At 42.6% G+C, this 22,322-nt stretch overlaps 1 protein-coding gene across 1 annotated transcript; it reads right to left on the bottom strand.

Annotated features, from left to right (window-relative positions):
* Nucleotides 1-1,150: 1,150 nt before the first annotated feature.
* On the bottom strand, nucleotides 1,151-21,584 carry DNMT3L (DNA methyltransferase 3 like). Its single transcript, XM_073328424.1, has 12 exons — nucleotides 21,497-21,584; nucleotides 20,928-21,026; nucleotides 20,481-20,525; nucleotides 19,453-19,532; nucleotides 18,152-18,264; nucleotides 15,977-16,148; nucleotides 10,002-10,086; nucleotides 8,996-9,084; nucleotides 6,193-6,268; nucleotides 4,551-4,690; nucleotides 3,019-3,104; nucleotides 1,151-1,295 (listed from the first exon to the last, which is right to left on the bottom strand). Exons 1-12 carry the CDS (start codon nucleotides 21,582-21,584, stop codon nucleotides 1,151-1,153), a joined length of 1,218 nt encoding a protein of 405 aa, XP_073184525.1.
* Between the last annotated feature and the right edge of the window lie 738 nt (nucleotides 21,585-22,322).

The raw sequence follows: 22,322 nt of genomic DNA, 5'->3' as shown, positions 1-22,322 counted from the left end.
GTGGGATAGGATACCTTTCCCCATGTGATCACATGACAATGTAGCTAACATGCTATTGGCAGTGCCAGATTCGGTTTTCCTTTTGCTTATTTAGAGCCCAATTCTGCAATGCAAGGTGATGTGCGCTTTCTGGGAGATTCTGAGCACCCTGAACTCCCAGTGAAGCTAAGGTGAGTTGAGTTCACTCATCATGTAACAGTATTGTACTCAGAGCTCTTTATTTATTATATTTACTTTATTTTCTATTTCTTGTAAACCCTGAACTGGACTGATTTTTCTGATTCTTATTTGTATCCGGTTTTTAGTAAAATGTTAATAAAACAATCTTTATTTTAAATATACATTCATTAAAACAAGATAAAGCATGATCAAGTATGTTTACAATATGCTGCATGTTTTTTTTTTTGCTTCATTCCATTCAGATACAAAATAATGTGCTACATTTTTAGATTAAGGAGTTTTGCTCATCTCTCACATTCATTATGTTGTTTAGACTTTTTTTAAGTTTAAACACACAAATCAGTTTTTAATTATAAATAGAGAGCATTTAGGTAAAAGTGTGCAAAAATAAAATATTAAAAGATTTTCTCTTATATTAGGATTTAGGTAAAAGATATATTAAAACATTTCCTGCTAGTTCTAGTATTAAGGTAAAAAGCATATAAAATCAGGTGTCTTTAAATAAAATTCTACCTTAAATCCTGATCCTTGAAATGATTTGGTATATTAGTAACTTTCTGCAAATGAGTCATCTCAATGAATTCAATGAGATTACTCACATGAGTAAAGTTACTCACATCCCCAAGTGTTTGTATGATCAAAGCCTCAATGAGGTGTTAAATATCAAATTAAAGATAGCATGTACACAGCGGCTCTATGTAACCTAAAGTAACATCTATAAAAGAAGTGCAGCAAATAGCAAAAGGAAAGCAAATAACATGCTTGGGCAAAACAAGAGAGCTAGTTATACAACATCAAGAAGTAAATGTGAAAGAGCAATCCTGCAGTGTGGGCTTGATCCAAAGCCTATTGAAGTCAACAGAAAGAATCCCATTGATTTCAATGGGCTTGGATCATGCCTTAAGAGACACAGAATTTTTTCCCCAGTATTATGGGATAATCCAGATAATTGATCTGGAGTGGGAAGTTCTTATGAAAAACATTTAAAATATTCTCTCAAGGGAAGAAAAAACTTCCTCACTAGAGTGGCGGGTCGTTGAGAGAGCAGTCTTGTTTTGAGGATGTCCTTTGCCAGGAGGTCTAAATCCAGATCCAAGTCTGAGAGAGAATACTTGCTGCAAAAACAAACAAACGAAAAGTAAAAGCTCACAAAGTTCCTTCCATAAATTGTGCTTCAAAATCTCTCTTCTGTACGGGCTTAATCCTGCTAAGTGTTGAGTGCTCTGGCTCTGAGCCAGGAAAGCACTCAAATACATGCTTAACTTTAAGCATGTTTGGAGTCCCCTTGGTTTCAGTGACCCTTCCACCCTGCTTAGTGTCGAGCATGTGCTCCAGTGCTTTGCTGAATCAGGGCCAGCACGATTACCACCTTGCAGGGTCAGGCACTACCTGCTGATTGGTCTTTATGAAGGAGGCAGTCATCGAGTCTTTCATTTTCCCCAGTAAGGGAACTTACCCAGCAAATATTACTCACTTGAGTAGTCCCATCAGTGTCAATGAGATTATTTATGTGAGTAAGGACTACTTATCCATGAAAGAGTTTGCAGGACTGGGCTCTACATTTCAAACATACTAGTAGACAGCTTTATCAGTATGAGATTAATGGTGTGAAAAAAGTGTATTTTGAGACGTTGTAAAAAGTTTAAGGCTATTCTACAGCAGCAGATTCTTTGCAGCTGTTGTAATAACTGGCAGTATAACTCAGAGCTTTCTCTGATTGAACTAGTGCCATATGCCTATAATTCAATTGCAAAAATATTAGCCTTCCGATGAAGTGAGCTGTAGCTCACAAAAGCTTACGCTCAAATAAATGGGTTAGTCTCTAAGGTGCCACAAGTACTCCTTTTCTTTTTGCGAATACAGACTAACGCGGCTGCTCCTCTGAAACCTTGAGCTCATGTCTTTCAGTAAAGGTTTTTTGTTTTTTTTAAACTATGTCTTGTTCACAGAGTTCAGAGTTTAAAATTGTCTAATAGAACTTTCTTGGTGTGCAAAACTAGTAGTTGTGATGATGCTGCCTGTGAGTATCTGTGTCATGGAGTGCATTCATTGTATGATAAATTCTCTGAAGCCAATTTTTCAGAGAAATGTTCTGGGAAACCAGGAAGTGAGGCAAGTCTTGTCCAGAAGTTGTGAGAAATCTGTGTTCCTCCTGTAAGCATTTTCTAGTGTATGCATAGCTGATTTTCAGCTTCTATACACCTGAATGGATATAATTGAGGTTCCTTTGGTGAATCCATCATAAAGCCCATGATGAGATGTTTCATACCTGGAATGTAAAAAACCCTAAGGCCCCAAATCAGTACTCCATGGTTACTCAGTGCATTTCAGGATCGGATCTCAATGCAAGACTGAAACATTGCAAACAGGTTCTCAACCCTGATGGTAATGTACATTGTTCTTAAAGGGTGAGGCCGAGAGGATAATAGAAACCAGGGGATGAACTGGAGGGTAAGAGATGGAATTCTCCAGTCTTCTTTTGCCACATCCACATTCCCAAATGACTGAGTAAGGCTTCAGGAGTGGCTGTCTTAAAGGATGGCTTCTAATCAAGCTATTTAAGTGTGAATGGAACCTATTTTAACTTCTCCCAGCAGGTTCCAAACTCAGAATGCACGTTTGGCCTGTCAAGTTGAGATCACTTGAGTATGTGAGAGCATGAGAACTACAGAAACAGAGTAAAAGGACCAGAGGTAGTTGGGGGACACAGAAACATTGTAGTGTCTGAGGATACTGAACTTTAGAAACCACTTTATTGACTAAACTAGTTTTCAGCTTCTTTGGATCAGAGACAGGCCATTCCTTAGAAGAAACCCCGAAAGTAAACTGTTGTATCACCTCTTAACAGATGGTATGTTGCTCCATAAGATCACAGCATTCTGGACAGTTTCTGCATGTTTCCTGTGGATAGTCACTGCCTCTGTCTTTTAAAAGGGAAAAATATGTGTCTTAGTAGCCAGACAACTTATGCCAAATGTTAATACTGTATTGTATGGTGGTCACCAAGAACGTTTAAGAACAGCTTCTACCGATTCATGACATGCTTAGCTGGTTTTCTCTTATGATTGTAGTCTGCCTTTGGGGTAAATTGGGCAAGCCTTCCTCATGTTTGAGAGCACAGTAGCTGGTCAGAATTTTCCAGATTTTGAAATTTAAACATCATTTCAAATTTTGAAAATTCAAAAATAAAAAGCAGGGAATTTTTTGCTAGATCTTTTGTAAAAAAATGTTCCCCATTTTTCTATGAACAGGTCAACACTTGCTTCCTGATTTTGCAGAGGCCCTGAGCACCTGCAACTTCCACTGAAGTCAATGGAACTCAGGGTGTTAATCCACTCAGCAATTCAAGTCCTAAACTCATTGGGGATGGGACAATGCCTTACTATTAGGTACATATTATGTTAAACACATTGTTGCTACTCAGTAGATAATACCGTAATAGTAGTGTATCTCTCATCAGACATTGACCGTGCTTCTTGTATTGGGAAGGTGGCAGTGCTATTTCTTTTTTGGTGTCTGCACAACGTGTCTCAGGTGGCCTGGGACCAGGATTTTGGTCTGCTGCTTCTTCATTCTGGGCCAGGTACTGACGGGGAGCATGACATGAATGCTGATCCATGCCCCCTTAATATTGGATATTAGAGCTGTTACTAGTTTTCAAGGACTGTTGTCGGGATCAGTTATTGTTTGTAAAAGCTCTGAGATCCTCGGATGACAAGTGTTGTATCCTGACAATTATAAAGCATTTTGATTAACATCTGACTAATGGCTTTACTGGTGATTTCCTAGTCCACATGTGAGTTATAATGCAGTGAAACCAGAGAGAGTGATTGATTTCTGTGGCGTGCACAAATACTGCGACTGTGTGTATACTCACTTGGAAGTCCATTAGCCCTGGTCCTTAACCGAGAACTCTACATAAAACTCCCTGCAAACTTTTGGGAAGTTCAGCTCTGGATCCAAATTGAATGATGTGGGCTTAATCTCTAAAGATGGATCTAAATCAGAACCCAGGCTCTTCATTCCCTTCCCATCTCTCTTCCCCCACTTCAAACTTTTGAGAGATTCAGATCCAGATCCAAACGTTATGATGTGAGTCTTCTCTACTCCTTAATCAAAATGAGTGAGGTTTATTTTGACCGGAGGAACTCTGCTTCTTCCACAAGCTGCCCCTGTTGTACACCAACAGTTCAGGAAGTGAGAGGTTAAAGAACCAGCAAACAGTTCTGGTTCTGTTGTATGGCACTGCAGAGAACACCATTCCCAAAATACACAATAAACATCACTATAAAAGGACCCAGTTACTAAACACAAAGGAGACATGATGTGAAGAAAAAACAATCTGGGGAGGGACTGGATTTTCTGTGTACCTGAAAGAATCGCGAAGCTGTCTCTCTGTCTTCTTTTTCCAGCACCAGATTATCCACAAACATCCAGAAGAATGGCCTCTGACTGCTCTCTGTGGGTTTCCCGTATTGTAGGATGCGGTGATATTGATAGAAGTACCAAGCTAGGGGTGAAAGGGATGAAGAGAAAGGAAAGGGAAGAGTGACATCAAAAATGAAAGGACCAAATAGCAGAGGCATGGCTCTCATCCTGTTCTGCTCTGACTGTGGGACAATGCAGCTTTCAAAGAGAGATGCTAAGAGCCTCTCTATCACTATAGCACAAAGAGCAGTGGAGGAAATTTGAAATGAGACCAGAGAGGATAAAGTTTTAACAAGGATAAACTTTTCCATAACTTCAGTTTGAGGCATCACCATTTCTCATCTCCATAATGTGCAGCATGTAAGCAGAGGGACAGATAACAACTATAGGGATCCACTTCAGACCAGGTGCAACTTCATTGGCTTGAATAGGCACTTGCTTCTACTAGGTCTGAATTGGATCCCGGATCCGCATGGGACAGAGGCAAATTTGAGTTGGAAATGAATGATGTGCCTTGTAGTTACCAAGGGCCAGCATCTGCACATTACACGGAGGCTCTAGTAAGGGGCAGTGCGGAGCTGTCCAGACTGAGAGGGAGCACTGGGGGGCGCTTAGCCCCAGGAAAGGAGAATGCCTCCTGAAGCTCCATGGTGTGCAGGGGAATGTGGACACTAATGCACCTCCTTCAAGAGGTGCCACAGAACGATAGACTCAAGGTCAGAAGGGACCAGCGTGATCATCTAATTCTCTCCCTATGAAGCCAGTAACCACAACTGGACAATGTGTAGGGGGACAGAGCTGCTCCTCACTCTGTTTGGAGCATCAGGACCTCTCTCTGGGGTAGAGATGGCCCAGCCCTGTGCTTTCTAGAATTTCTTCCCAGCCCTTGCATAGGCTGTACAGCCCTTACAGAGGGGGAGGCTCTTCACTGCACCCTCTGCCACTACACGCCTGTATAAGGACCAGACTGGATGTGGCCCCTACAGTTGAGATTGTACGGTCACAGGATAGGAGTCTCCTAGGAAATGTCTCTCCTTTCACAGGTGATGAAATACAGCAGATTTAATACAGTTTAATGAAAACGATTGTGCGTGCTCTCTCTCTCAAATGTTGGGAAAGTTCTATGGCCTGTGTTAACCCCGGAGGTCGGACTAGATGATCACGATGGTCCTTTCTGCTGTAGCAGCACAAAGGGGCTGTAAGCCCCAGCTGATGGCTAGCCAGCAAAATTCACTTTAACCTGCCCCTCCCACAGCCTGCTGGATAGGGCACATGTCAGAGGATGGAGGGCTGCAGTCAGATTGCACAGCGTTGGTGAAATCCCACACTGCCATAGCAGTGGCTTGATGGCTGGTACAAGCCTGTGAAATTCAGAGCGATCTTGAGACTGCTGTAAATTACTCAGGGTGCCAAACTGGATCTCAGCATTCCTGGGAATCGGGGGAATAGACAAATGTTTTACAGCTGCCTTTTGCCCTGCCCCCTGTCTCCTCAGATGTACCACAAGGAGCTTTGATGCAGTTAAAGATCTAACTGTCAGACGGATAATTTATATATCTTTTTATACTCCACTGCACCTCTTACCAGGAGGGTGTTCATAGGAATTTCCAACCGGAGGAGTGGAACCAAATATGAAATCAAAAGGACCCCATTCTTTTACCTAATAAGATGTACAAGTTTCAGAACTCCTTGTTTATTTTAGAAACATTTATTCTTATTCTTATTATGATGGCTATTAAAATGTAAGCATTTGTTTACAGGCACTCAGACACTACGGTGATGGGTGTGGTATAAGAACCTGAATAGAGCAGGACCTGACATGAGCTGTGGCTACATCTGAAGAGTTCTTCCCCACCTAGATAGCTCAAGGCAGGCCTCTCTGGGGACATCATCAGGAGTCACTCCCAATCACAGAGAATTCGGCGTTGTTCTCTTATTAAGCCCTGGAGAGCTTGTATTTAATGATTAAGTTAGCATTTAGTCATTACATAGCTCGAACACAATAGAAAACTGGAACTTGCTATTGAGTGTAGCCTGCAGTCCAGAACCCCAACTTCCAAGATGGAGTCTGACCTTTGGTCTCCGCGGCCACACCCACCACTCTTACATAACAATAGCAGTTTTTCCACACAGATTCATCCTTGTACTAAAGACAGAAAAAAGAATTATAATTGATCATTACCAACCGGTCAGTAATGCTGTGAAACCAGATTATGGAAGGCCAAATTTTCAAAATGTAACCTGTATTTGTGCACATGAAATTTTGCACTCAAGTCGCTTGCATGTGGAGTTATGACTTGTGCTTGCAGCTAATAGAAAATACATGCATATGGTTCCAAAGACAATGTGTCATCAGACACAGTGGTGAGGAAATTGCATATTCAAAGGATGAATGTCATCAGCTGCACAAAAATCTCCATCCTTCTTTTAAAGTGGGCATGGAGTTGGCATAATCTGTCAAAGACTGGCAAGGGAGAACTAGTTGTGCAGACCAGACTTTGCAGTACAAGACCACAATATGAAAAAAAACTTAAACAAAAAAAGGGAACTAGGAGTTTAGAAAAGCGACTGGTAGTGCAATGAGTGGTCAGGTTTTGAAATACTAAATATGGTTTGGGTTATGCTATTTATCCATTACTGAAATTGCATAATGGCAGTGAACTTTCAGTTTGAACAGAATTAATACCAGAGTGGCTTGGATTTCTCTAAGATTTCATTCTGAAATTCAGTTGTTGCAAAAGAAAATATTGCTACAATCTCAGGTGCCATATCTCAATTCTTGGAGCAAGGGAGGTTTTCTGTCATTTTACTGAATCCTTGTAGCATGTACATGATTAAACCATAGTTGGAGACTCTGCTATTCCATTGCCAAGCTTTTTTCACATTATACAAAGCTTGGTAAACAGAGCCAAATTTCCACTTATCCCCCCTCCTCCCCGACTGAGTAAGGAGATTTTCCAGTGGGGACATATGTAGGGCCCTACCAAATTCACGGCCCATTTTGGTCAATTTCAAGGTCGTAGGATTTTAAAAATCACAAATTTCAGCTATTTATAACTGACATTTTACAGTGTTGGAATTGTAGGGGTCCTTACCCAAAAAGGAGTTGTGGGGGGGAGTCACAAGGTTATTGTAGCGGAAGGTTGTGGTACTGCTACCCTACTTCTGTGCTGCTTCTGATGGCGGCGCTGCCTTCAGACCTGGGCGGCCAGAGAGTGGCGGCTGCTGACTGGGAACCCAACTCTGAAGGCAGAGTATGGTATGGAATTGACACCCTTACTTCTGCGCTGCTGCCTGCAGAACTAGGTCATCAGTCAGTAGCTGCCACTCTGTGGTCACCCAGCTCTGAAGGCGGCAATGCAGAAGGAAGGGAGGCAGGGTACGGTTTTGCCACCTTTACTTCTGCGCTGCTGCTGGTGGGGCGCTGCCTTCAGAGCTGAGCGCCCAGCCAACAGCTGCCGCTCTCTGGCCGCCCACCTGTGAAGGCAGCGCAGAAGTAAAGGTTGGCAATACCATGATCCCTCTTAAAATAACCTTGTGACCCCCCCTGAAACTCCCTTTTGGGTCAGGACCCCCAATTTCAGAAATGCTGGTCTCCCCCATGAAATCTGTATAGTATAGGGTAAAAGCATACAAAAGACCAGATTTCACGGTCCGGGACGCATTTTTCATGGCTGTGAATTTGGTAGGGCCCTACTCATATGCTTCTATTAGGGGCAATAGAATTATTATTATTTATTCTTTGCATTGTGATACTGCCCACAGGAACCAATCAGGCCCAGGCCCAGACCCCAGTGTGCTAGGTGCTGTACATATGAAGATATGATACCCACTTGAAGGAGCTTACGGTTGAAGGGCCTGATCCAGTGCCCATTGAAGTCAATGTAAAAATACCCATTGTCTTCAGTGGGCATTAGATCAGACCCTAAGAAAAGAGTCTGTAATCTAAGAATCCTCCACTCATACTCCCCAAGCTGGATCCAGTGTGCAGAGCAGCTCTGTCATCGCTACTGAGGCCTGGGGTAGTGCCTGATGACCATTATGTGCTCCCTTCGAGACTCAGCTTTCAGCAGCTGGATCCCCTTTGTAGACACACTGTCCACATCCCAGCTTCTCTCCTGCCCAGCTGTGAGCCCCATCCTGTAGAAGCCCTGGTGTGATGAGAACTGCTGTACAGCACAGTCTCAGTTGAGAAGAGAGGGATCCCCTGCTCTGCCTCACTTTGACCTGCCTGCCTCCCTCCCCTGGAATGATGAAGATTCTGCTTCAGTTTAGGTCTTGCCTGGCTGCCCCCGGCAGCATTCCCCTAGAATTGTCACAGCAATCAGTTAGGTAAATTCAGCACGGCGCACTGTTAATTCAGTGACATTTTCTATGTTGTACTTACATCTGTCCTCAGAACATTGGTGACATCATCTAAGTATGTCAGCCTGCCATCCCCCAAGCTGCTGCCCAAAAATCCAAGATTTTTCATCTCTGAAGAGCGGACATCAGAAATACAGACAGTGTTAGTACTAGGAACTAGTTCCCTCACTATGCACCATACTTCAGCACATGCCTAGCTTTAAGCATGTGACTGGTGGGACCAGTGTTTCAAGTTTAGCACATACTTAAGTACCTTGCTCAGTCAGGGTCCTAGCGAGCAGTGCAGTAACTGACATGTAATCAGGTAGCCCTTCCAGTAGAGAACAGTGTTGGACATTTACAGCTTCCTAACCTGACAAAGTTGGAGACAGCTCAAAATCAGGATTGTAAACCTCATATCGAGCTATGTAATGCTGCACTGAATGTCCCCACATGGCCTACAAATAGCAGCATGTTAGATAAACAACATGGGTATTAGATTGTTCTGAAAATGACACTATTTCTTTTAATGAAAAATGTGGAAAATTTTGACTTTTTTTTCTGCTTTACAGGTTTCAAAATGGATTTTTTTTTCTAAAAGTTTTCATGACATTTTCATATACAAATGTTTAGCAAAAACCACTGGTAAAATCTTTTGCTTATGAAGGGTATATGGTAAACAAAGTGATCGGTTTGTTGAAGACAAAAACAAAAACGGTTGTTGAAATAAGATATTTTATAACGTTTTGGATAAACAAATTTTTTAGCAAAACATTAATAGTTTTTTTGCTCAAAGGTAATTTTTTTTAAAAAAGCCAATTTTTGACAAAACAGCTCTGCATTAAACAATTTTTGACCAGCTCTATCAAACAGGATGATGATACCTTTGTGTGGGTCATAATGAATCATGATGGGTAAAATTTATCCCAAGTATGGGCCTCATTTGTCCCACTGGACAATGGAGTCACATCAGGGATGAATTTGGCCTGATATAGTAATAGATTTTTAATATGTTTGTTTTCAATCCTAAACCATCTATGTACACTTACCCGTGGTAATATTATCAAAAAGGGAGAGAACATTGATTGGCTTTCGTTCCCATGCGGATAAAGGCTGATAAATCTCAAGATGGTTCTGTCATAAATAAAAAAGACCCTTGTTTGTAGAACCCATTCAGTTGTGTGAATACTCAAAGTTGTACATTAAAAATAATAAAGCACAGATGCTGGCCTGTTTAGGGAGTTTGACTTAGCAGGACTATCACAGTGTAGGCAGGGGACTGTGCAGCCTAGAAAACTCCTGGTCAGGAGAGAGAGAGACAGGGATCTTTGCCTAAGAGAGTTGACATTTGAGGAGCCTGGAGCCTAGAGTGAGAACTGTTGGTGGGTCACGGAGGGGGAATACACACGCAATTGCCCTGAAATTGTGACACTATTCCTTTTTTAATTAAATGACCCACCCAGCATTGCCAGCAACCACTCCTCTCTTCAGTATCCAGTCAGGATCCCAAAATCCACAGAAGGGCATAAGGCAACTAATTGCAATGAAAAGTATTTCAGAACCTTGGAGACTCCTGGATTCTGATTAACACATTAGGAAGTAATGATTTATACATTGCAAATAAATATCCCGTCACAGTATATTGTAATTATTCTGTTACATAAAATGAGTTCCACTTCATTTTCAAACACCATCCAAATTGTCTGATACGGGATCATTTGCTGGAGAATTTAAAGCAGGATGCGATCTGAAGTATGTTTAGATAATCTGCCATGTGGCAGGTAAAATTTAAAGGGGCAGCACCCAGTACACGCAGTACAAATTTCTTATCAAACCCTAAATTGATATGCAGTGTAGAAAAATCTTAGTATAGTCTAAGACAGTGGTTCTCAAACTTTTTTTTTCACAGACCACTTGAAAATTGCTGAGGGTCTCGGTGGACCACTTAATGATTTTTTCAAATGTTGTTTGTACCATTAGCTAACTATTGTGAAGTGCTTTGGATAAAAGCGCTATATAAAAAAAACTTAATAGTCATTAACGTTTTTTTGTTCTACAAATAAAAGCATGCAACTCATATTTTAATATCAGTAGTCTTACCTTCCTAATGTGATGGATGTGCCCTCTCTCCCCTGCCACAGCAGCCCTCGAGCTGGGGCTGGGAAGGAAAGGGGTCTCTCCCTGTCTCCCCCACTGCAGCAGCCCCCGAGCTGGGGCTGGGAGGACGGGGGTCTCTCCCCCACCACAGCAGCCATAGAGCTGAGGCTGGGAAGGAGGGGGGTCTCTCCCCGGCAGCCGCAGCCCTGAGCTGGGGAAAGTTGCTTCTTTCTCTGGCTGCCGCAGCCCTGCACATCACAAATCCCCCCCACTCTCTCTTCTCACCTCACTGCCCGTCCCACCTGCCCCCTATTCCCCCCAAGGCCACCTCCTCACCTTACATGTGCGTCTTCTCCAGGGTCCAGGCACCTAATTAGTGGAGCCAGGCCTGCGTGGCTCCACTAATTAGGTGGGTGGCCCTTCATTCTCTCGGGTGCAGCCGCCCAGGTACGCACCTTAGAGGGAACTATCCGTGGACCACCTGAATGGAGTTGATGGACCACTGGTGGTCCATGGACCATAGTTTGAGAACCTCTGGTCTAAGATTTCTGTGGTGATTGTTGACTGATGCAGAACTCAGTTCTTTCAGTATTTAAGGTGGTACTTAGACACTAGGGTGATTGGCACCTTATTAAAACCTATGGTAGGAAGAATTCAGATTTTCGGCAGTATATGTCCCCAAATATTTTTATTTTTGCAAATGTCAGCCTCGCATCCCTTCTAACAGTACAGCTGATGGGGCTCTGCTTCCACCTGCTGGAGGCAGAACATATCTGACGGGTATGCTGACTGTTTCCCCTTGCAGAAGTGATAGATCTCTAAGGTCAGTTTTTTGTGTCTCCAACTGGCTGCAAGAAGAAAATTCCAGCCACCACTCTCAACTGGCACAGAAGAATAAATGATATGCTTAAAAATTCCAAAGCTGTTAAATTCTAATCGTATTTTGGTTATGACAGGAGCCTGATGCAGTTAATATATTTTATTTGTTTTAGTACAAAGAAAAAGAGTCCAGCGCTCATAAGTGAATCTAGCTCTGAATACTTTGCATGAATTCTGTATCAATTAATGATTCTGTGTGAACTAAAATGATCATTCTTTTGTCCTATTTCGATAGCACCTGTGTCCTGAAAAAAAGTGCCACATATACTTAATGATCAAGAAGGAAAATATATATAATGGATCACAATGAACATATCTTATTTTTTCCTCTCTAACTTTTAAAACCTTAAAAAAAAAAAAAAAAAAGATTGTCAAGGTATTTTACATAATTTTTCTCCATAACCTTCTTGGAAGCTGCTTCCTTACTAAAGTGTTTCTTCTTCAGTCCCACATACACACTAAGGCCCAGAACCTGCAAACATGTAGCAATCTGTGTAATTTTGCTGATGTCCGTAAAGTCACGCACACATACATACGTATTTGCAGAATCAAAGTCCAGTGTTAATTTAGAATGCAGGGCTGCTGGGTATTGATTTAATTTTTTATAAAAAAGAGGATTCAAACATTTGTTTTGAAAACATAAGCACGTGTTGGAGCTCATTATTAAGAGAGACGGGAAGAAAGACAGGTTTTAGAGTAGCAGCCGTGTTAGTCTGTATCCGCAAAAAGAACAGCAGGACTTGTGGCACCTTAGAGACTAACAAATTTATTTGAGCACAAGCTTTCGTGGGCTACAGCCCACTTCATCGGATGCATAGAATGGAACATATAAGAAGATATATATATATATATATATATATATACAGAAAACATGAATTTAGCCGTATGGAGTGGAAATCCATCAACTTCATGAAAAAACTCGTACAGATACAGACAGACATTATCTTCCTTTCCAAATGCAAACAGATGGACATCATACCAAAAGGACTAAAGGTAAAAAATCCATTACAATCTACATGTCACGCAGACTATGCTGAGAGATTGTGCCACACACTCTCAAAGAAACTGCAAAACCACCTTATCAACATCCTATACAGCAAATAGGGAAAGATTAAGAATGAGCTCTCAAAACTGGATACTCTCATAAAAAACCAACCTTCCACACAAACTTTTTCATGGATAGATTTTACAAAAACTAGACAAGCCATTTACAACACAAAGGAAAAAGGACACTAAACCACCTAAACTGCTACATGCCACAAGGAGCCACAACAGTAGTTCCCTTAACCCACTCAACAATATTGTTAATCTTTCCAGCTATACTCTTAGCCCGGCAGAAGAGTCTGTCCTATCTCGGGGCCTCTCCTTTTATCCCTCCAGGCCCACAAACATGATACAGTTCTGCGGTGACCTAGAATCCTACTTTCGACGTCTCCAACTCAAAGAATACTTCCAACACACCTCTGAATAACATACTAACCCACAGAATCCTTCCTACCAACACTACAAAAAGAAGGATTCTGCGTGGACTCCTCCTGAAGGTTGAAACAACAGACTGGACTTCTACATAGATTGCTTCCGTTGACCTGCACGGGCTGAAATTGTGGAAAAGCAGCATCACTTGCCCCATAACCTCAGCTGTGCTGAACACAATGCCATCAACAGCCTCAGGAACAACTCTGACATCATAATCAAAAAGACTGACAAAGGAGGTGCTGTTGTCATCATGAATAAGTTGGAATATGAACAAGAGGCTGCTAGGCAGCTCTCTAACTCCACATTCTACAGGCCATTATCCTCTGATCCCACTGAGGATTACTAAAAGAAACGACACTATCTGCTCAAGAAACTTCCAGAAAAAGCACAGGAACAGATCTGTGCAGACACATGCCTAGAACCCTGACCAGGGGTATTCCGTCTGCTACACAAGATCCATAAACCTGGAAATCCTGGATGCCCCATCACCTCAGGTATTGGCACCCTAATAGCAGGATTGTCTGTCTATATGGACTCTTTCCGCAGGTCTTACACTACCAGCACTCCCAGCTACCTTCGAGACACCACTGACTTCCTGAGGAAACTGCAGTCCATCGGTGATCTTCCAGAAAACACCATCCTGGCCACTGTGGATGTAGAAGCCCTCCACAGCAACATTCCACACAAAGATGGACTACAAGCGATCAGGAACAGTATCCCCAGTAATGTCACGGCAAACCTGGTGGCTGCCCTTTGTGACTTTGTCCTCACCCACAAGTATTTCACATTTGGGGACAATATATACCTTCAAGTCAGTGGCACTGCTATGGGTACCCGCATGGCCCCACAGTATGCCAACATTTTTATGGCTGACTTAGAACTACGCTTCCTTAGCTCTTGTCCCCTAATGCCCCTACTTTACTTGCGCTACATGGAATCATAGAATATCAGGTTGGAAGGGACCTCAGGAGGTCATCTAGTCCAACCCCCTGCTCAAAGCAAGACCAACCCCCAATTTTTGCCCCAGATGCCTAAATGGCCCCCTCAAGGCTTGAACTTGCAACCCTGGGTTTAGCAGGCCAATGCGCAAACCACTGAGACATTGATGACATCTTCATCTTCTGGACCCATGGAAAAGAAGCCCTTGAGGAATTCCACCATGAGTTCAACAATTTCCATCCCACCATCAACCTCAGCCTAGACCAATCCACACAAGCAGTCCATTTCCTGGACACTACTGCGCTAATAAGCAATGGTCACATAAACACCACCCTATACCAGAAACGTACTGACCACTATACTTACCTACATGCCTCCAGCTTCCATCCAGGACACATCACAGGATCCATTGTCTACAGCCAAGCTCTAATATACAACCACATTTGCTCCAATCCCTCAGACAGAGACAAACACCTATAAGATCTCTAATAAGCATTCTTAAAACTACAATACCCCCCTGCTGAAGTGAAAACACAGATTGACAGAGCCAGAAGAGTACCCAGAAGTCTCCTACTACAGGACAGGCCTAACAAAGAAAATAACAGAACGCCACTAGCCGTCACCTTCAGCCCCCAACTAAAACCTCTCCAGCGCATCATCAAAGATCTACAACCTATCCTGAAAAATGATCCCTCACTCTCACACATCCTGGGAAACAGACCAGCCCTCGCTTACAGACAGCCCCCCAACCTGAAGCAAATACTCTCCAGCGACCACACACCACACAACAAAAACACAAACCCAGGAACCTATCCTTGCAACAAAGCCCAGTTCTAACTCTGCCCACATATTTATTCAAGTGACACCATCATAGGACCTTATCACATTAGCCACACCATCAGGGGCTCGTTCACCTGCACATCTACCAATGTGATACATGCCATCATGTGCCAGCAATGCCCCTCTGCCATGTACATTGGCCAAACCGGACAGTCTCTATGCAAAAGAATAAATGGAAACAAATCTGATGTCAGGAATCATAACATTCAAAAACTGGTAGGAGAACACTTCAACCTCTCTGGCCACTCAGTAAAAGACTTTAGGGTGGCAATTTTGCAACAGAAAAGCTTCAAAAACAGACTCCAGTGAGAAACTGCTGAGCTTGAATTAATATGCAAACTAGATACCATTAACTTGAGTTTGAATAGAGACTGGGCGTAGCTGGGTCATACACATATTGAATCTATTTCCCCATGTTAAGTATCCTCACACCTTCTTGTCAACTGTCTAAATGGGCCATCTTGATTATCACTCCAAAAGTTTTTTTCTCCTGCTGATAACAGCGCATCTTAATTAATTAGCCTCTTACAGTTGGTATGGCTACTTCCACCTTTTGATGTTCTCTGTATGTATATATATCTCTTCTTACTATATGTTCCATTCTATGCATCTGATGAAGTGGGCTGTAGCCCATGAAAGCTTATGCTCAAATAAATTTGTTAGTCTCTAAGGTGCCACAAGTACTCCTGTTCTTTTTTTGGGAAGAAAGATAGGTCAACGGTTGGGTCCGTGTCAGCCTTGACTCCTCCATCCCTTTACTTTTCTATTAAAAGTTAATGGAGACGCTCCTTACAGATTCCTGATCATAGAAGCACTTCAGTTTCACACGCCATCTCTTCTTCCTCTTCAGCAACCCATGTGAACTCAAGGGGAGGCACATGAAACACAGCCAGGTATTCGTTGCTTTAACTTTCTCTGCAGTACCAGGACTTACAAGAACATCCAGACACTCCAGGCAATAGCACCTACACATATTAAATAAGAAGTCAATTCAGTGTTTAAACAGGTCTTTCCACACATTCTATGCTAGCCAGCGGCTCAGTTTAACTGGTTTGGTTCTTTTCTGATTTTTAAAATCATATTCAAGAGAATTATCTTTTTCCTCAGAAATGTTTCGCTGAAGATGCTGGTACATTATCTGCTATATGCTAAAGCACCTTAGCAGTGTAATATCCATGAATGATCCCCTTCTGTGTTCCTGGCCACACCTTTAAAACAGTCAAAGTTGAGGTTGATTCAAAGGAACAATCCCAGTGTTTATGCAAAACTCAGGGTACGGTGAGACTGGAAGCACTGGGAATTTAGTTTGTTTTCAATCAAATGACCAGCCATGCTAGATATGTCCAGTAAAAACCCACATGCTTTTTATTTTTATACCAAGTCTAAAGAGCAAATCAAGCTCCCATTGAACTCAATGGAAAAACAATCCCCCACCCCACCCGCGACTAATATGGGAATTAGTTGGGGCCTGAATGCATTACAAGGAAGCTCCTGTTTATGTGGGGCACAACAACTAGGGAATAAGCTTTAGGAATGAGACAAGGGGTGTTTTTGCAGGGTGGGGAAAAAGGGGACATCCAAGCCAGGACAACCTTGAAGATTAAAGTTACCTCAAAATGGGGCAGCTGTCTGTTAGCGAGAAGGGCAAATATTTGGCTATTTCCCCTGCCAGCTGTGCTCAGAGCATTGACATGTTCTTCACTCTGCTGAATCATCACTTGTAGAAGTACATCCTCCATCTCCGGGTGGCGATGGACATGCCAAAGGCTAACCTTAACTCTGGGTGCTGATGAGCTTGGCAAAAATGTTATAGGGTGAAATCTTAGCCTGAGGGAAGTTAATGGGAGTTTTGCCACTGACTTCACTGGGTACGACTAGAGTTCAAAAAAACCCCTGCAGCAGCAAGTCTCAGAGCTCAGGTCTACAGACTCAGTCTTGAGCTATGGTGCTAAAAACAGCCCCCCCCCTTTGCCAGGTCTCAGAGCCCGAACTCCAGCCCGAGCAGGAATGTCTATGCTGCTATTTTAAGTGCTGTACCACAAGCCTGAGTCTGTAGACCAGAGCTCTGAGACTTGCTTTTTTTCCTTTTTGCAGTGTAGAGGTACCCACTGTGGGCAGGATTCACCCATGTGTACAGCTGGTGATTTGTAAGGTGCCACTGTTGTACCTCTTCTCCCTCTCCTCCCCAGTTAGCCATGTTCAAATAAGCTGTTTTCTTACTCTACTAGAACATAATACATGTGCAGACAAACATTATGACAAAGTGTCTTGAATAATCATGTTTCCTTGACATGTTTGTTTGCAGAATTTCATTTCTTTATTCACATTTATAACAGGGTTTTTAAGTGATGAGTGTTTCTTTAATCCTTACCCTGCTGCTATCCTGTGGATAATTTGTGTTGAATTACTTGGGGAACTACAGGTGATTTAAATGTGTATGTGAGTGCTGGGCATGTCAAAACCTGCACACCCAGACCAATATAAGGTAAAACAATGATAGGAGGTGAGCACAGTGCAGGTCCTGATCTAAAATCCGACATCCCAGCACCCCAGGCTTATCGGAACTTTGTAGCTAGCTCCAACCTCAGTGAACTGAAGCAGAACCCTGCACGCAGACCCGCCCCATCAAACTTTGTGGAAGTTTAGAACTGGATTTGACCCCTGTGGCTTAGGGTATGTCTATGCTGCAGTCATTGGGTGTAGCCATACTGAACTAGCTTTAATTTGCCTAGCTGAGGCCCCAGAGCAGTGAAGCCGTGGCAGCAAGCACTTCAGTGTGGGCCAGGCCCACAAGTCATTACCCAGGGTTCTGGGCCAGTTTTTACTGCCTACGCTGACACGTGCAGCTGCACTGTTCTGGCACCGAAGTTAGCTAGATTAAAGCTAGCTGGAATATGTCCCCTCGAGCTGCAAACACATGTTGTCATTGCAGTCTAGCCATATCCTCAGGCCTACCCCTACTCTTTACCTATTACAAGTTGGATCATCGCACATTAGCAGAGTCTTCCCTGAGCAGCAGATCGTACAAAAAGCTTGAAAGCCATCCTCATCATACAGGAAAAATGTTTCCAGAAAGTTCTCCTTATAAAACAGCAAACTATGGTTAGTTGCAAAAAATAGGTTTATTTGATAAAATGAAACAAGCATACTTAGCTGTGTTTGCTTTGCACATGAACTTCATTCTTGTGTTTTTAATTTTTTTATGTGGCACCATTACTGTGCATGGTGCTTTGCAAAGAGATCGTAAGTTTCCTGCCCCAGGAAGCTGAATGTACAACTGAATGTAGACTAAATACTGACAAAGGTGGTGAAGAATAGGATGTAACATGAAAGCAATGTGATATATTAGATAACTTTAGCCATATAATTATAATACCTAAGTCTTACATGGTGCTCCTCATCAGTAGATCTCAAAGGGAGGCAAGTATCAATATCCTCATTTTACAGATGGGGAAACTGAGGCACAGAAAGGGAAGTGACTTTCCTAAGGTCACCCAGTGGGCAAAACAATAATATATCAGTTCTAATTTTTATAAAGTATTATTTTTATTCGTGTATGTAAACTCTAGTGGGAACCAAATTAAAGGACACTGAGTTGAGGCATGTGTGTGGCTGGTTAGTGACACTTTCTTATACATTTAGGCCAGAATGGGACCATTCTGATCCCCTAGGATTTAGAACCTCACCCAATCATTTCTGCACCAAGCCCATAGCTTCTGTGTGAGCTACAGAATATCTTTTTAAAAGTTGTGCCATCTAGATTTAAAGCCTTCAGATGATGGAGAACCCACCACATCCTTAGGTTAGTTGTTCCAATGGTTAATTACCTTCACTGTTCAAAATGTCCACCGTATTTCTAGTTTGAGTTTGTCTAGCTTCAGCTTGCAACCATTGCATGGGTGCTGGAACTCAGGGTGCTGGGGCCGGGGGGAGCTGCCACACTCCCTGTCTTAAAGTGGTTTCCATTATATACAGGGTTTACAATTTGGTTCAGTGTCTTTCAGCACCCTCACTATACAAATTGTTCCAGCACCTCTGAACCACTGGATGTCAGTATCCCTTTTTCTGCTAGATTAAAGAGTTATCTATGATCAGAAATCTTTTGCCATGTAGGTACTTACGGACTATGACCAAGTCACCTCTGACCCGTGTCTTGGATAAACTAAATAGACAATGTTTCTGAAGTCTCTCATTGACTTCAGCGGATCCACTTCCAGCTGATAATAATAGGCAGGGGGGCTGCCTTATTGAGCCATATGAACTACCAACCGTGCATGGAGTACAAATTCCTCCGTGAAACAAGGGATGCTGGGTATGAATCTGGAAGCTGCCACAGCAGATGCAGATTTCTATAAAACACAAAGAATGTCCTATCTCAAAATCTAGTATTGTTTAATTTCAGCCTCTCTCATCTATTTCTTTTGGACAAGATGCAGAATTTTCTAGACATTGCTCTGAAACCTGAGAGGCTAGGCGTTCCCAGATTAGTAACTCCTATTATTACATGCTCAGCACATCTGTTAGAAATGAAAAACAGTGACAAGAATATTCTTTAATGATCTCTAAAGAAGAGTTTTAAGAATACGATCCTCATCTGCACAGCAGAAAGTATAGGAAAAGGGCCAATGTTACTAATAAAGCCAGAGGGACATTGTGTTTTTAATACAAACTATTTTAAACATGGTCAATACAAGAATCCACTTCCAGCTGAGATAATTTTCACACTACTCCTGTGGACGTTGCCTATGAGCCACTTCTGTCAAGGTCACGTGCTAGAGACCTGCCAACACTTCCAAATCCACCGGATTTGTTCTTAAGGGCTAGATTTTCAATGATGCTCTCTGACGTAAAGAAAAACATGTACATCATCTCTTTTAGCCAGATCTTGCTTCAGATCTCTGTGCCCATTCAGCTTTCATTTTCTTTTTCAAAACTGCCAGTTAATGTAAATTTTGCTGATAGTTCTTGTGATGAGTCCATTAGATGCTGGTCTAAGCCCACCAAATCATTTTCTATAGGCCAGGAAACCACCAAATGTTAATGTCTTTCAGGCACTAATAACCTGCGGCAGATTTAAATTAGTGAACCAGAAGTGAGGATGGCTGTAATCCCAGTCCTTTAGGGCAGCCATTGTATGCCAAATTCTTTTAACGTATTTTTGTTTACGTTTGATTACCCCATATTTTTGGATATTGCTTTTAAGTTGGACACCTGATTTTTATGTCATATTGGTTAACATGCAGTGTGACATGGCTAAATGGCCTATTGGTTTTAGGTAATTTAATTTGATTACTCACCTTCAATACGCCTTTGGTTTTCATTTACTTCATGTGCAATAAAATCTGGGGAAAAACAAAATGTAATACTAATTGTTTATTTCTTCAAAAACTGGAAGAGCAACAATCCTTAAGAGTTGGCACAACCTGTATTTTCTGCTATACAAACAAAAGGGTTCCCTAGGGATTTATGAGCCAGTCCTTCAAGCCCTCCCCATGAAGAACTCCCATTCGAGTCCCTGTGAGTTTTGCATGCAGCTGGCTTTGAGGATCAGTCCTATCGTTTTGCTCCTCTGTTTCCTTTTTGTAGATCAAATAACTTCACTGACTCATGTCCACACAAGTGTAAGATTGTATGCTGCTTTAGTAGACACACACTCTGCAGGTCAAGCTGCTGCAATGTTTTAAAGAAACAGGCTAGAGTAGAAGTGTCAACCTATTGTGAATTCCTTCTGAAAACACTGATACCTCTGTTGGGGCTTGTGGGTGTAGCAGGCATTATTTCTTCAAGAGAGTCAAGACAGATCACATCAGAAGAAGTGCTTTCTTCGTCTTGCAGCTCTATCGCTTGAGGGGGGAAAAAAACCATGCAACCGTAAGTTTCCTGGACAGTAACTCCACTTTTAGCGATATTGTGATTTTCTAATCAAGAAACACCACTATAGCCAGGTGACACCACTGAAGGTTTGCGACTTCTATTTCCATACTTTTGGAAACACCAGTCTAGCCCACCCACATTCACTGAATTCTTCAAACAGCTGGGAAGATAGGTATTTATACAGCTGATCCATGCACAGTTAGCTGAAGTGGGGGGAAGATCATTTATTATTCTAGTGTGCAGAGTGGCCCAACCCTCCCTCCTATGGATTGAAGTGTCTCTTGTGTCTCCTAGAAGTCATCAGAGCATCAGGCATTCAGGGCCTGGGCAGCCCCCGCTGCTTCCAACCCCTACCATCGCCTGGACGGTGTCACTGACAACCCCCTGGTTCCAAAGGCATTGCAGCCTCAGGCGGGCTCCAGTCATTTCCTTTGCTCACTTATTCCAGAGAAGCTGGGCTCCACCTCCTCCAGGTCCTCTGCGCTGTCTGTGTCCGACAGGACCAGCGCCGGCTCTCCCTGGGCCATGCTGTGTCTATATGGACCATACGCAGGTCCGCCCGGCAGCAGTAATGGCACGTAGGTGCGCCGCCCGCGGCGACGAACGACAAGCTTGTCCAGCGCTACCAGGCGGTGTGCTGGGCGCGGCTCGCCGCGCGGGGGGCGTGGTGAGTGAGTCTCTTGCAGGGGGGTCTGGTGGACGCTCCAGGGAGAAGGTTTTGTGCAGCGGGGGGGAGGGGGGGAGGGAAGGGGAAGCTTTTTTTAAAATTAATTTGCCAAGGAAATTCCAGCCCTGAGAGATCGTAGAGATTATATGAACTATCCAGCACCTAAGGGGCGGGTGTGTGTTTTGCAATGCTGGCTGCGTCAAGCCCAGCCTCCCCGTTTTAGACTTAAGTTCATGCCAGAAGAGCAGCAACGTTCTTCAGTTTTTCAACCTGTGGTCAATTTCAGTTACAGACTGAAAACAAAATAAGCAGCTTTTAAAAGAAATGTGTGTCTGTGTTAGAATTATCCTGGACTGTATTTCATGTGTTATGCACAGGCTACAGTCTCTCATATCTTGCTTTGTATACACACAGTACTATAGCTGGTGCACAGTACTGTCTGCATGCATATATATAACACAGAAGTATATATCCAGTGTGGTGTATGTCTATCTCACATAAGTATCTATCTGTGTTACAAACCTGTTATAAAATTAAATAATTTATTTTCAAAACTCCACAAAACAGTTATTTTCAAAAAAGTTTAATATATATATAT

This window comes from Lepidochelys kempii, chromosome 1 (assembly GCF_965140265.1).
Source record: "Lepidochelys kempii isolate rLepKem1 chromosome 1, rLepKem1.hap2, whole genome shotgun sequence".
NCBI classification, from domain to species: Eukaryota; Metazoa; Chordata; order Testudines; family Cheloniidae; genus Lepidochelys; species Lepidochelys kempii.
Note: the sequence above shows the minus strand (reverse complement) of the source record. Positions and strands in the feature narration are given on the sequence as shown.